At 38.1% G+C, this 13,017-nt stretch overlaps 1 protein-coding gene across 1 annotated transcript in view; it reads right to left on the bottom strand.

Moving 5' to 3' along the window:
- The window catches only part of FBN2 (fibrillin 2), a 235,207-nt gene that overhangs the window by 20,565 nt on the left and 201,625 nt on the right, over positions 1-13,017 (bottom strand). The window contains exons 49-55 of the mRNA XM_046665362.1: positions 12,084-12,209; positions 11,263-11,415; positions 10,429-10,494; positions 9,942-10,067; positions 9,255-9,374; positions 7,628-7,750; positions 7,030-7,161 (exon numbers count right to left, since the gene is read on the bottom strand). Of these exons, the coding sequence (XP_046521318.1) occupies positions 7,030-7,161; positions 7,628-7,750; positions 9,255-9,374; positions 9,942-10,067; positions 10,429-10,494; positions 11,263-11,415; positions 12,084-12,209 (846 nt within the window). The remainder of the gene's footprint in view (positions 1-7,029; positions 7,162-7,627; positions 7,751-9,254; positions 9,375-9,941; positions 10,068-10,428; positions 10,495-11,262; positions 11,416-12,083; positions 12,210-13,017) is intronic.

Below are 13,017 nucleotides of genomic sequence, written 5' to 3'. Positions count from 1 at the left end.
CAAAAGCTTCTGGCCATAAGAGTACCTTGGCATGAGTTTACTTCTTTCTGCTCTCTCCCTGTGCCACCTGCCATGTTGATATGATCTAGAAATTTTGGTTTGTTATATTTTTAATGTACCATCAGCATTTATTTAACCAAAAAGTGAGGTTTACTGGTTTCTTGGCTCATCATTGCTTCATGTATACTGCTTTGTCTTGGATCAATTTTTAAAAAAATATATTGGAGTAAATAGTTTGGTAATAATTTCAGAGAGGGTATGTGGGCGGTAAGTATTTCTTACAATGTCTTATTTTGTTTGTTTTCTCACTGGATTGAGTTTAGAATTTATGTTCAAAATTATTTTCCCTTAGAATGTTTTGAAAATATTGCTCCATTATTTTCTTTTACCCGGCGTTACTATTCATTTGTAAAAAACCTGATTTTTCTTTCTGGAAGCTTTGAAAAGTTTTGCTTTGCTTTTAGTGTTCTGAAATTTACCATGCTGTGTCTTGGTATAGATATTTTTTCCCCTTTTAGGGAAAAAAAACTTATTACAGAAATTTTAAAGTATATACAAAAGTACAGAGTACTGAGTTAAGTTATAGATTTAAAAAAATTGTATAGTGTCTGTTATTTCCAGAATTTGGGGGTTCCAGGTCTGCCTTCTTGATCTAATCCTATCCCTAATGTCTTTCATCTTTATTTATCTTTTTGAGGAAGATTAACCCTGAGCTAACAACCGCCACCAATCCCCTTTTTTTGCTGAGGAAGGTTGTCCCTGAGCTAATCTTCCTCTACTTTGTATGTGGGATGCCTCCACAGCATGGCTCGATAAGCAGTGCGTAGGTCCATGTCCAGGGTCCAAACCCATGAAACCTGGGTCGCTGAAGTGGAGTGGGTGAACCTGACTGCTACGCCACTGGGCCAGCCCCATCTTTCACATTTATTTTGATTTGTATTTTAGTTGTCTGATTTGAATTATTTTTTTCAAGAAAGGCTCTTGTTGGATATACTGCCTAAGTTCCTCCATGTTTGATGATGTATAATATAGCTTTTATAGTTGAAAGATAACTAGATGTATCTCAAAATCTTAAATTACTTTTGCTTTACTACCATTGGCATTGAGAATTACTGAGAGAACTTGAAAAAAAAGTAGCCTGATATTTTTTTGCCTTGTAGGTAATTTCTTTTTCTGCCTGGTTGCCTAAAGCCAAGAAAATTCATTTTTTCCTCTTTTTTTTTTTGCTGTTGTTAAAACTTCACTAGGATATATGTTGTTGGGATATTGCACACCTATGCAATTTTTATTTCCAGCATTCTGAAACTTTCTATCCCTTGGCGGTCTATGGACTGCATCAGGATTGCCCGTTATTGACCACTACTTCTGTTTGCGCTCGCCTCACTCTGCCTCCTCTGTGCCTCACTTAGTGCAGCCGGATGGGCTGGAGAGAAACCCAGTACTGGGACAGGTCTTATTGTAAGTCACGACTCAAATTTCAAATGGGTACTCATACTCCCTTGATAGTCCTACTATACTTCCTAGTATGTGCACACTCCCATTTTCTAAAATGACCACTTCACATTAAGACAAAAACTCCATCTTTCCACTCTGAACCACCCATCTGTGCCCTCACATTCAACCTTTTGTCCTTTTTCAACAGTCGAACTATCTCTGGTTTTTCTCAGAGGCCAATCCTTGCACTTGAATTCTGGATTGCCTTCCAAGATGTCACAATTCTCCTTTTTCAATGAATCATTCCCTCAGCATATATTCTCTAGTAACTCCCCTCTTTAAAAAACATCATTCTTGGGGCTGGCCCCCTGGCCAAGTGGTTAAGTTCGTGCGCTCCGCTGCAGGCGGCCCAGTGTTTTGTTGGTTCGAATCCTGGGCGCGGACATGGCACTGCTCATCAAACCACGCTGAGGCAGAGTCCCACATGCCACAACTAGAAGGACCCACAACGAAGAATATACAACTATGTACCGGGGGGCTTTGGGGAGAAACAGGAAAAAAATAAAATCTTTAAAAAAAAAAAAAAAATCATTCTCAATAACATATTACCCCTCCAGCTACTGCCACATTTTTGTTCCCAAAATTCCTGTCTTTTTTTCTGTTCGGTGCTATGACTCCCGTTTTATTTTTCAGCTTTATTGAGGTTTAATTGACAAATAAAATTGTAACATATTTAAAGTGCACAACGCAATGATTTGATATACATATATGTTTTAAAAGGATTCCCCCTGTCAAGTTAATTAAGACACCCATCAACTCACATATTTCCTTTTTTCGGTGAGAACATTTAAGTTCTACTCTCTTTGAAAATTTCAATTACACAATATAATATTATCAACTATAGTCACCATGTTATACATTAGATCCTCAGACCTTATTTATTTTAGTCAAAAGTTTATAGTTTTTTACCAACCTCTCTCTATTCTCCCAAATTTCTCCCCTTCAACCACCCCCCCCCTCCCCCCCCCCCCCCCCCCCGCCCCTCCCAGCCCCTGGCAACCACTTTTCTACTCTTCTGTTTCTCTGAGTTCGACATTTTTTTTTTAGATTCTACACATAAGTGACACCATGCAGTATTTGTCTTTCTCTGTGTGGCTTATTTCACTCAGCATAATGCCCTCCAGGTTCATCCATGTTGTCACAAATGACAGGATTTCCTTCTTTTTAAAGGCTGAAAAATATGTCACGTTTTCTTGATCTATCCATCTATTGACAGACACTTATGTTGTTTCCATACCTTGGCTATTGTGAATAATGCTACAGTGAATATGGGAGTAAAGACATCTCTTTGAGATAATGGGTTTGTTTCCTTTGGATATATACCCAGAAGTGGGAATCCTGGATCATATGGTAGTTCAATTTTCAATTTTTTGAGGAACCCCCATATTGTTTTCATCGGTGGCTGTACAGCTTAAATTCCCACCAACAGTGCACAAAGGTGCTCTTTTTCCACATCCTTTCAACAATGATTATCTCTCGTCTTTTTGATGATAGCCACCCTAACAGATGTGAGGTGATAGCTCATTGTGGTTTTGATTTTCATTTACCTGATGATTAGTGATGTCGAGCACCTTTTTATGTACCTGTTGGTCATTTGTACGTCTTCTTTGGAAAAATGTCTATTCAGGTCCTTCACCCATTTTTTACTTGGGTTATTATTTATTATTATTTTTTTACTCTTGAGTCGTATGAATTCCTTGTATGTTTTGGATATTAACCCCTTTTCGGATCTATGGTTTGCAAATGTTTCCTCCCATTCCATAGGTTGCCTTTTCATTTTGTTGATTGCTTCCTTTGCTGAGTAGAAGCTTTTTAGTTCAATGTAGTTCTTCTTCTTTGTTTTTGCTTTTGCCTTTGGTGTCAAATTCAAGAAATCATTGCCAAGACCAATGCTAAGGAGCTTACTGCCAATGTTTTCTTCTAAGAATTTTATGGTTGAGGGTTAGGCCTTACAATCAACTCTTTAATCCATTTTGAGTTGATTTTTGTGTATGGGGTAAAATTGGGGTCCAGTTTCATTCTTTTGCATATGGCTGTCTGGTTTTCCCAACACAATTTAATTGAAGAGACTGTCCATTCCCCATTGTATATTCTTGGCTCTTTTGTCAAAAATTAATTGACCCTTTATGTATATGTTTTCTTCTGGGCTCTCTATTCTGCTCTGCAGTATAGAACTCTGCTTCTACAAAAACATTTCATATTTCTCTCATTCACCTATGTCCCTAATCTTCCAATGAAAGATTGTTGGATGAACTTTTTAAATTGGGGCAGTTGCTTTGAGAGATATCTGTATTCTGCTGAAGTCTAAAGAAGAATATGTCACTGAACATCTTCTGTATTTTGTTTAAAATTTTATACTACTTGAAAGATAGTCTTCAGTCTGTCGTTGTGACCACGTCTTCATTTAAACTAAGACAGTATTGTCCCTCCCCCTGCTTATTTCTAAAGTGTTTAGGGGATGGGGTGAGCCAACACATTTTTATTCCAACATCTTTAAAACAAAGCCTTCCTTCCCCTTCATTAACATTTTAGAATGTTAAAATGTCAAACGTTAAAGTGTTAAATTTTAAAATGTTAAGGAATCCCAAAAAGTAATCCATTGGCATTTTCATTAAAATTTAGTGATCTTGGTAAAACTTTTCTACCTATTTTTCTATTCATTTATTTAAAAAATTGTTATTGGGGCATAATATATTACATAGTCAAAATTCCACCTCTGATTAAGTTTACAGTTTTCTTTACAGAGGATTTAGATTTTCCACATAACTTTAATTCTTTAGCATGTAATATTTTTAGTTTCTACTGCATTTGACATTTTTTGGGTAATTTCGCTGGATTCCAGTTTCATTGTACTCAGCATTTTTATTGATTTTTTTATGGCTTTATCTTTCATTCCGACCTTTGTAAACACTTTTATTTACAATATTTTGGCTGTTTATATGGAATTACTAATTGTAAAAACATGTCTGCATAAAATCAAAGTTCATCTCTACAAAGAGTTTTCTGATGAGCAAAAAGTTGTGCAGAAGTTTCAGCTATCAGCATGGTACCATGAAAAGCTTGAGGATCAAAAAAGTTTTAAAAGTGTCTTTTGTAGCATCTTTTAGCAATGAAAAAATTATAACACTCTCTTGGGTGTTTTCTTTCCAAAAATAAGTTCAAGGGGTCATAGAATATTAGAGCTGGAACAGACATCCTTCTCTTTCTCCCACCCAAATCATGTAGTTTCTCACTGTACAAGATGAGGAAACTGAGGCAAAAAGAATTGAGTCACTTTCAAGTCACCCCGCTCATTTACGGTAGGTTCAGGATCAGACACCTGGGCTCTTAACCTAATCACAGTGTCCCCTCCTCTTCCCGGGAAACACACATATAAATGTAATGACAGGGGAGTGTAAAATTGAGCTAGTTACAAAAATACATTTTCCATGAATAAAAAGTGAAACACATTTCTAAATATTTTAGCCAGATGAAATTCAAACACACATCCATACTCAAATAAATATAAAAAAAAGAGAAATAGATGAAAATGAATCTTATGTACAATAAGAAAACAGGATGGTTAACAATATCTTCCATACATGTAATTTTTACTCTTCCATCCATGTCAGCGTTTGCCCTGTGTTGGACTTTGAGAAACATATATTAGTCTATAAAATGACTTAGGAATCTAGGTTTCTCTTCTGGGTTTTCAGATTTTGGAAAAATAGTGTTTTTGAAAGAACCACTGCATAACTAAACCTCTGATGTAATTTATTTTTTTTAACTTTATTAAGTAGCGTATTTGAATGAAATATCTAATAGATTAAAAGAAACTATGAAATCCAATTATAATCTGATGGGTTGTTGCACACATTTAAAAACTAATTTTATATTACACATGTGATTCAGGAATTCACTCTTCTGTAAAAAATGAAAATTGACAGATAAGGTTAAACTCGCTTCAGACCAGTAACCTCTAATTTCAGTATCTTCCTTGGAGGTATTTCCTCTATGAACTGGGGTTTTATCTTTTTAAATCTTTTCCTATGTATTTACTTGCTTGTGTATGTACCTACAGAAAATATACAGTATTTTTTTTTTTTCTCCGCTTTTCTCCCCAAAGGCTCCCAGCACATAGTTGTATATTCTTCGTTGTGGGTCCTTCTAGTTGTGGCATGTGGGATGCTGCCTCAGTGTGGTTTGATGAGCAGTGCCATGTCCGCGCCCAGGATTCGAACCAACGAAACACTGGGCCGCCTGCAGTGGAGCGCGCAAACTTAACCACTCGGCCACGGGGCCAGCCCCAATATACAGTATTATTTACAATTTTCTTTAAAATATGACACATTGCATATATTGTTTGTATGTATATGTTTAGAGTTCTTTCTACTGCAGTACATACATATATACCTTAAGCTTTTTAACTGCTCTGTGATGATTCACAGCATGGATATGCCATAGTGTATTTAGCTCTCCTTCCATGATTGACATGCAGGTTGTTTCCTATTCTTTTTTGTTGTTGTTACTATGAACAAAATTGTAGTGAACATCCTTGTATTTTTTGTGGAAGTATTCTTCTGGAATCTTCCTATGGAAGATTCATTTCTTTAAATGGCTTTATTGAGGTATAATTTACATGCTATAAAATTTGCATGTGTTAAATGTAAAATTCAATTATTTTTTAATAAATTAGGGTTGTGTAATCAGGTTACTCTCCATTCCGACTCTAGCATCAGGCGATCATAATAGATTAAATTTAAGAAATTTTATGCTTATTTTGGTATTTTTTGCAAAATAAGAAATGAGTAGTAATCTTCAAATGTTCCTCCCAATATCCTCACATTTTCTAAGTATTGGAAATTAGGATAGGAGCAGTGGATTCTTAATTAAAAGAGGGGAAGCCACCTAGTCTTATAGAGGAGGCAACTATGCAGTTGGCCGCAGTATCCAGGTGACAACACTTTTGGGAAGATGGATACGGTGGCCATGGTCAGCTTACGTGGCATGAGACTTTGGTAGGCATCCTAAATTCACAACATTTTAAACTCTTGAAGTCATCTTAGAGATCCAGCCCTACCTCCTCCCCTTACGATAAATTAACTGAGGTCCAAAAATTTTAAAAATATGGCCGAGGTCACAGAGACATCCAGTCTGTAATAGGGTTCTGGAGATTATCTGACTCTTAAAGACTCTCCTCATTCATGGAATGATACAAAAATGAGAACATTAGCTCATATGCTTGTTTTGCTATGCGCACAGAATTGTTCAAGGAGTTTTTCTAACTTCTAAATTTAGTGTTTTAGATTTACAGGACACAGAATTATGAAAAACAAGAGGGCACATATTCTAGGACAGGCATAATTGCCACTGAATTATCCAGAACCTATCATATTGGCACGGACCCTGAGATGGAAGAAATCTAGCTATAGCACAGCCTTGAAACAGCTGGAAAAATAAGTTGGCTTGCAGTTAAGATGATTTGGGAATAGTACTGTAAATTTGTCTTGGAATAGGAAACATTAAATAAGCAGACATCAGCCCTTAGAGCCTCACCCACACAGCCTTCTCCGTCAGGCCTTCGGGTCATCCCGGGAGGGCAGATGCACATGAAGGTGCCGATCAGATTCTTACACATCATGCCTCTGGATTCACAGTCATGGAGCCCTTCAGCACATTCATCCAGGTCTACAAGGTATTTTTAATAGGAAAAAAAAATAAAAACAGGAAATTCTCAGGAGCAGGCTATTGTTTACAATTTTAAGTCCTATTTTTGGTCTTCTGGCTTTTAAAATGTAATCTTATTGTGTGACAGAGAAAGGAGAAGCCCAGTCTTTTTCAACCCTTCGCTGTATTCTAGATTTCTACAAGTTTCAGCATTGGTCCTAAGGATAAGAAGTTCAGGAAAGGGCAATCTTTGCTTTAATAAGAGCCCAAGAGTGTGACAACGGTGGGCCCCTCCATCTTATCTTTGACTTGATTGGATGGGTCATCAATTGTTTTGTTATCTAGGTATGGAAATCTACCAGCAAAATGCTGCCAGATTCATTTCTGTAAAGCTCTAGAAGAAGATAGCTGTAAACTGTGAAATCATTAAACTATATTCCCACCATGGCAAATAAAGTTCTAAGCACTCCCTGGTCTGCGGCCTTACCTTTGCACATCTTCTGGTCTTCCCTGAGGGCGTAGCCAATCGGGCACGTGCATTCGTAGGAGCCAAAGGTGTTCATGCAGCGGAAAGCACACAGCAGCGGGTTCTGGGCACACTCATTGATATCTGATCAAAGAAATAGGCAGGCATGTGCTCAGCCTAGAGTTCTTTTTTTGTTTGTTTGTTTGAGGAAGATTAGCCCTGTGCTAACTACTCCCAATCCTCCTCTTTTTTCTGAGGAAGACTGGCCCTGAGCTAACATCCATGCCCATCTTCCACTAGTTGATATGTAGGACGCCTACCACAGCATGGCTTTTGCCAAGCAGTGCCATGTCCGCACCCAGGATCCGAACCGGTGAACCCCGGGCTGCCGAGAAGTGGAATGTGCGAACTTAACCACTGCGCCACTGGGCCAGCCCCATCAGCCTAGAGTTCTAATGATGTATTTACTTAGCAGTCAGACAGAAAGCAATAGGATAATAGAACTCACACTTCTGGTATGGAGAATTTGGTACCTAACAAACTCATCCTCCAACCTCCACAAATAACAACTATCAACTCTGAAAAAAATACAAAAACAACTACCTAAAGTTGTTTTTTAAATTTTTTTGGTGAGGAAGATTGGCCCTGAACTAACATCTGTTGCCAATCTTCCTCTTTCTTTTTCCTCCCCAAAGCCCCAGTACATAGTTGTATATCCTAGTTGTAGGTCATTCTAGTTCTTCTATGTGCGACGCCACCACAGCATGGCCTGATCCACACCCAAGATCTGAACTGGTGAACTCCAGGCTGCCACAGCAGAGTGTGCAAATTTATCCACTCGGCCATGGGGCTGGCCCCTATCTGAAGTAGTTTTAGCGGTGAGTTGAAACTCAGCAAACAACTAGCAAGGAATAAGTTCCCAATTTCTTCTTTTTTTTTTTTTTTCCAGAAATCACTGTGCAGATGGCTATAGTCCTGGCAGCAGCAGCAATCTTCAATAGAAACTTTCTGAGCTTCTGTCCAGAGGAATCAAGGGAGGGAGGCTTGGGGCAACCAAGGCTGCTAAAGAGGGAGAGGGACCCCGGAAAGGAGAGGGCCAGAGATGGAGAAATGCTATTCTTTTTTTTTTTTTGCATAAACTCAGCCCAAGTTGCTGACCTAACCTTGCATGTATGGGGCAAAGTCAAAGAAGCTAGCCATGAAGGTTTAAAGACAGAACTGAAATCTGAGCCACTGTCTTCCACAGGCCTGACAGTCTGCTTTTATGTTCATCTAAGTTAACTGCCTGCTAAGACAAAAGTATCAACATTCTTCAAAGTAATAGAACCGATTCCAGAAGATATCATTCACAATATCGAGGGTATAACCCCAAATTAACCGACATACTGAGAAGCCAGGAAAATGTGACCCACTCTTAAGGAAAAAGACAATTAACAGACGCCAACTCTGAGATGATCCAGATGCTGGAATTATCAGACAAGGGCTTTAAAGCAGCTATTGTAACTATGCTCACTGAGGTAAAGGAAAAGATATTTGTGATGAATATAACCATCAACATAGCATCAGAACAATATAAATAAAAGCACAGACATTAAAAAATCCCTTCTTATATCAAGGAGAGATAATACTTAATAAAAGTATCACTTGCCTTCACAATTCATCATGGGCCCTGGCTCAAAGCCTTCATTGCAATTGCATTCAAAACTCCCAATAACATTGGTGCATGTTCCATTTCCACATGGATTGCCAATTGAACATTCATCGGTATCTGAAAAAGAAAAATAAGAAAGTGCCACAAAATTTGGAAAAGTTTTAGTTTTATAGGAGCATGCCATGACTATCCACCTGGCCCTCACACATTTCTAGGATCTGTGCAGGTCACACAAGACTCTTGCACCCGCCTCGGCCATGGCTGGTTGGCCTTTATGCAGTGCGGTGGACCCCAAAACACCAAGAGTGCAACGCTCTGAGCCCCCAGACAGCGTGCTTGCCCTAAAAATCACAAACCCAGAGAGGGATGTGGTCTTCTGCTCTAAGGCATGGAAAGTCATAAAGTAAAATGGATCTCTTTCCCAGTCAGTGGTTTTGGCAATCGCAAATCTCTAGACACATCAGAGTTTGTATATTTGGTTGAAGGCAGAGGTTGGGCAACTCTCCCCATCTTCACATAAACCAGGTCTACTGGAAAATGTAGGATGGGAGAAGAAAGAGTGGTTACCAGTACTTATCCTGGCTTTGTAAATTCCACCCGCTACCCAGGGTGCCTGAGACCTTTTGCTGAATATGAGAAATAAAATAGAACTTTCAAAGTGTGTAACATGGAGTCAACACTCACCCACACAGCGTACTCCAGTGTAATCAAGGTTGTAACCCATTGGACATTCACAGCGAAAAGACCCGTCTGTGTTGATACACTGACCATTTGAACAAATGCCTGGGCTCTCAAGACATTCATTGACATCTAAAATACAGAATTGCACATGAACTTCCTCATATAAAAGCTATGTCAAAACTCTATCCATCTATTCAACAGAGACTTAAAATTTCTAAAACACATAACGATTTCTTTTACCAGAGAACTACCTAATGTCTTTCATATACCACAACATAGTCTTATGATAAATATAATGCATAGGAGGTACAATAAATATTGTAGATGTACATTAAATACAATTTATTACATGTTATACAGTAAAGTTAGCATGATTTATAAAAGAAATGTATAATAATATATTCATATCAGAGAAGACTATAGGAATAAAATAAATATATAAAATATATCAAAATATATAAATAAATATATAAAATATATCAAACCACACCTTCTCGGGTATCATGAAGACTAGGAACAGTCCCATGGCCATAAGGACACAGATCCTGGAATGCAACTACAGAGAAAAATAAAAATTCCCATTATTGAAGAGCAACTATCAGAGACCTTGTGAACTGATTAACAATATACATAAAATTAGACTTATTTTTCCTCCACAAAGCTATTTTTAACGAGTCTTTTTTTTCATTTTTATGGTTTATTTCAAAAGCAACACTCAGCACAGAGAAGGTCACCTGAGCTTGCCCAGCTCCTTCCAGGGTGCTGTCTACTGATGGTTTCTCCTTCTATTGTTTGCTCATGTAATGCTGAGCAGCCAGAGCCCTCTGCCCATTACACACAGAAGCCCCCTCTGACCTAGAGACCAAGCCAGTTCCGAGCTTGCTGGGAACCACCCTACAGTTCAGCTGGCCTCGTCCTGCAAATGGCCACCGTGTTGACTCAGCTTCTCAGAATTTACATCTAAGATTCTGAGCCACAGCCTGTGACACAGCACCCACGTGGGACTCCCGCAGCAACTTGGAATATAATTTTCATCCCCTCCTTGCATCTCTTGCCCTGAACCTCTCAAATTCCCTCCTTTGAAAGCAAGCAATAATAACCTAGGGGGAAAAATGAAATAACAGGGTAACTCCACCTGTGCTTACACGTGTTGAATACAAAAGTTGAAAGAAGTCCTTTAGACTAGGTTGCTCACTCAACCACTGAAGTTTACACTAAGGGGGTAATTTCACCCTCAAAATACTCATAAATGACACAGTCAAACCGACTTCTGAGAAACAGTCCAAAACCAGTGCAAAGTGGTGTTTTATGTTGTTGCTCTTACCTTCATCATCTTTGGGGCACAGCTCACAGGGGTCCCCCCAGCCCTCTCCTGGCATCTTACTACAGCAGCATTTTGCCTTTGTGGTGTTGAAAGCTTTGGGGACAGAACATTTTCCATTTTCAAAGTTTGTGAAGCAGAAGCTCTGGCGAGTATCTAGTCAAGAAAGCAAATATCACAGACCTCCTTACTGGTCATTTAAAAGGATGCAATAATTTGTATCTAACTCTGTTTCTGACAGAACCTTTCTCACTGGCCAACATTTGATGTAGATTAGATTAGCAGTTAAAAGACAGGACTGGAAATCCTCAATTGCTGATTTCACTTGTCAATTTAAAGTGACCTGCCTATAAAATTTTACTTAATTATTCCAAATGTTTAAAATATTTTCCTAATGTGCTTAGGAAATTTGAGAAATTATGCTCAATATTAAAATGTTTTCCACATCTCTTTTTCCATTGTTACATGACAGCCTAATAAAAACTGTCTAGGTGACTTTCAATAATTACATCACATCAAAAGCAACTCATATACTGAGGTACCAAAAAAAATCTATGCCAACAACAAAAGGAAAACAGTGAGACAAGACAGCAATTCCTCTTTTAGTATGAAATTTTTAAAAAATGTAGGAACAGAGCCAATAATTCAAAGTATCTTAAAAATTGTCCAGTGCATATACTTTTGAGACCTACATGTTTAATTTATAGATGATGCATTTACCAGAGACATGCACTTTGCAGTGACGAACACAACATGCCGCTTTGCCATCTAGCTTTGAAGTTTCTAAGGGGGAGTTATGACAGAGCAGCCATTCCAAAGCTTACCAAAGCACCTCCGTCCATTATCAGACAGCACAAAGCCAGGGGGGCAGATGCACTGGAAGCCCCCTGGAGTATTGGTACAGGAACCAAAAAGACAGATGTTGGGATCTTCGTCACATTCGTTGATATCTGCAAAATGGTGGGAGAATTCATAAACTTAATCAAATCAATACACTGTTCAATATACAAAAATAATTGTCTTTTTTTTAATATACTACAACAGTCCAGTAGCCATTGGGAATTTAATATGAAACAAGGGATTACATTACATATATGTTTAACTTAATCTTTAAAAATAAACTGTTCTTGCATCAAAGTCAAAGATTATATAGAGTTTCCACCAGCCACATGCCTGAGACTACCAACTTGTTCTCCAGCTCCCCACACTTGGCCCCTAGGGGTGTACGTATGTCCACCTGCCTACCTAGCATGGCCAGTTCAATGTCTTACAGGCATCGCAGTCTCAATGTAGCCAAATGTGTTCTTCTGACTTCTCTGATGACCCTCTCAGCAATTTTAGAAAGGTGACTCTAATATTATTTTATTTTTTAAGAATTAAAAACACTTGGCAATTGTATAGGAAACTATACAAATCAGACAGAAAAGGAAAAAGAGATAAAGACCAAATGGAAATGATTAGGGATACCCGTAATATGCCATTCAATGGTCTAAAAAATGATGAAATTCGATGAAATAAACAGTTTCCTTCAGTTCTGTCTAGATAACTCCCTTGAACGTGAACAGGAGAGCTACAATATCTTCAGGAGGAATCTTGCCAAGAGTGATAGAATTTTTTAAAAAATTGGATAACTCAAAGGCAGAAAAACCCTTGCAATGCTTTCCCGTTAGAAGAACCACACTAAGATGCTGGTGCTTCTGACTTTCAACAAGACTGTAAAAAGTAATTTGCATAAAAGTGAAATAAAGTAACTGTAAA

The sequence above is a fragment of the Equus quagga genome, chromosome 7 (genome assembly GCF_021613505.1).
Source record: "Equus quagga isolate Etosha38 chromosome 7, UCLA_HA_Equagga_1.0, whole genome shotgun sequence".
Lineage (NCBI taxonomy): Eukaryota > Metazoa > Chordata > Mammalia > Perissodactyla > Equidae > Equus > Equus quagga.
The sequence above is the reverse complement of the archived record's forward strand: the minus strand, read 5'-3'. Positions and strand labels throughout refer to the sequence as shown.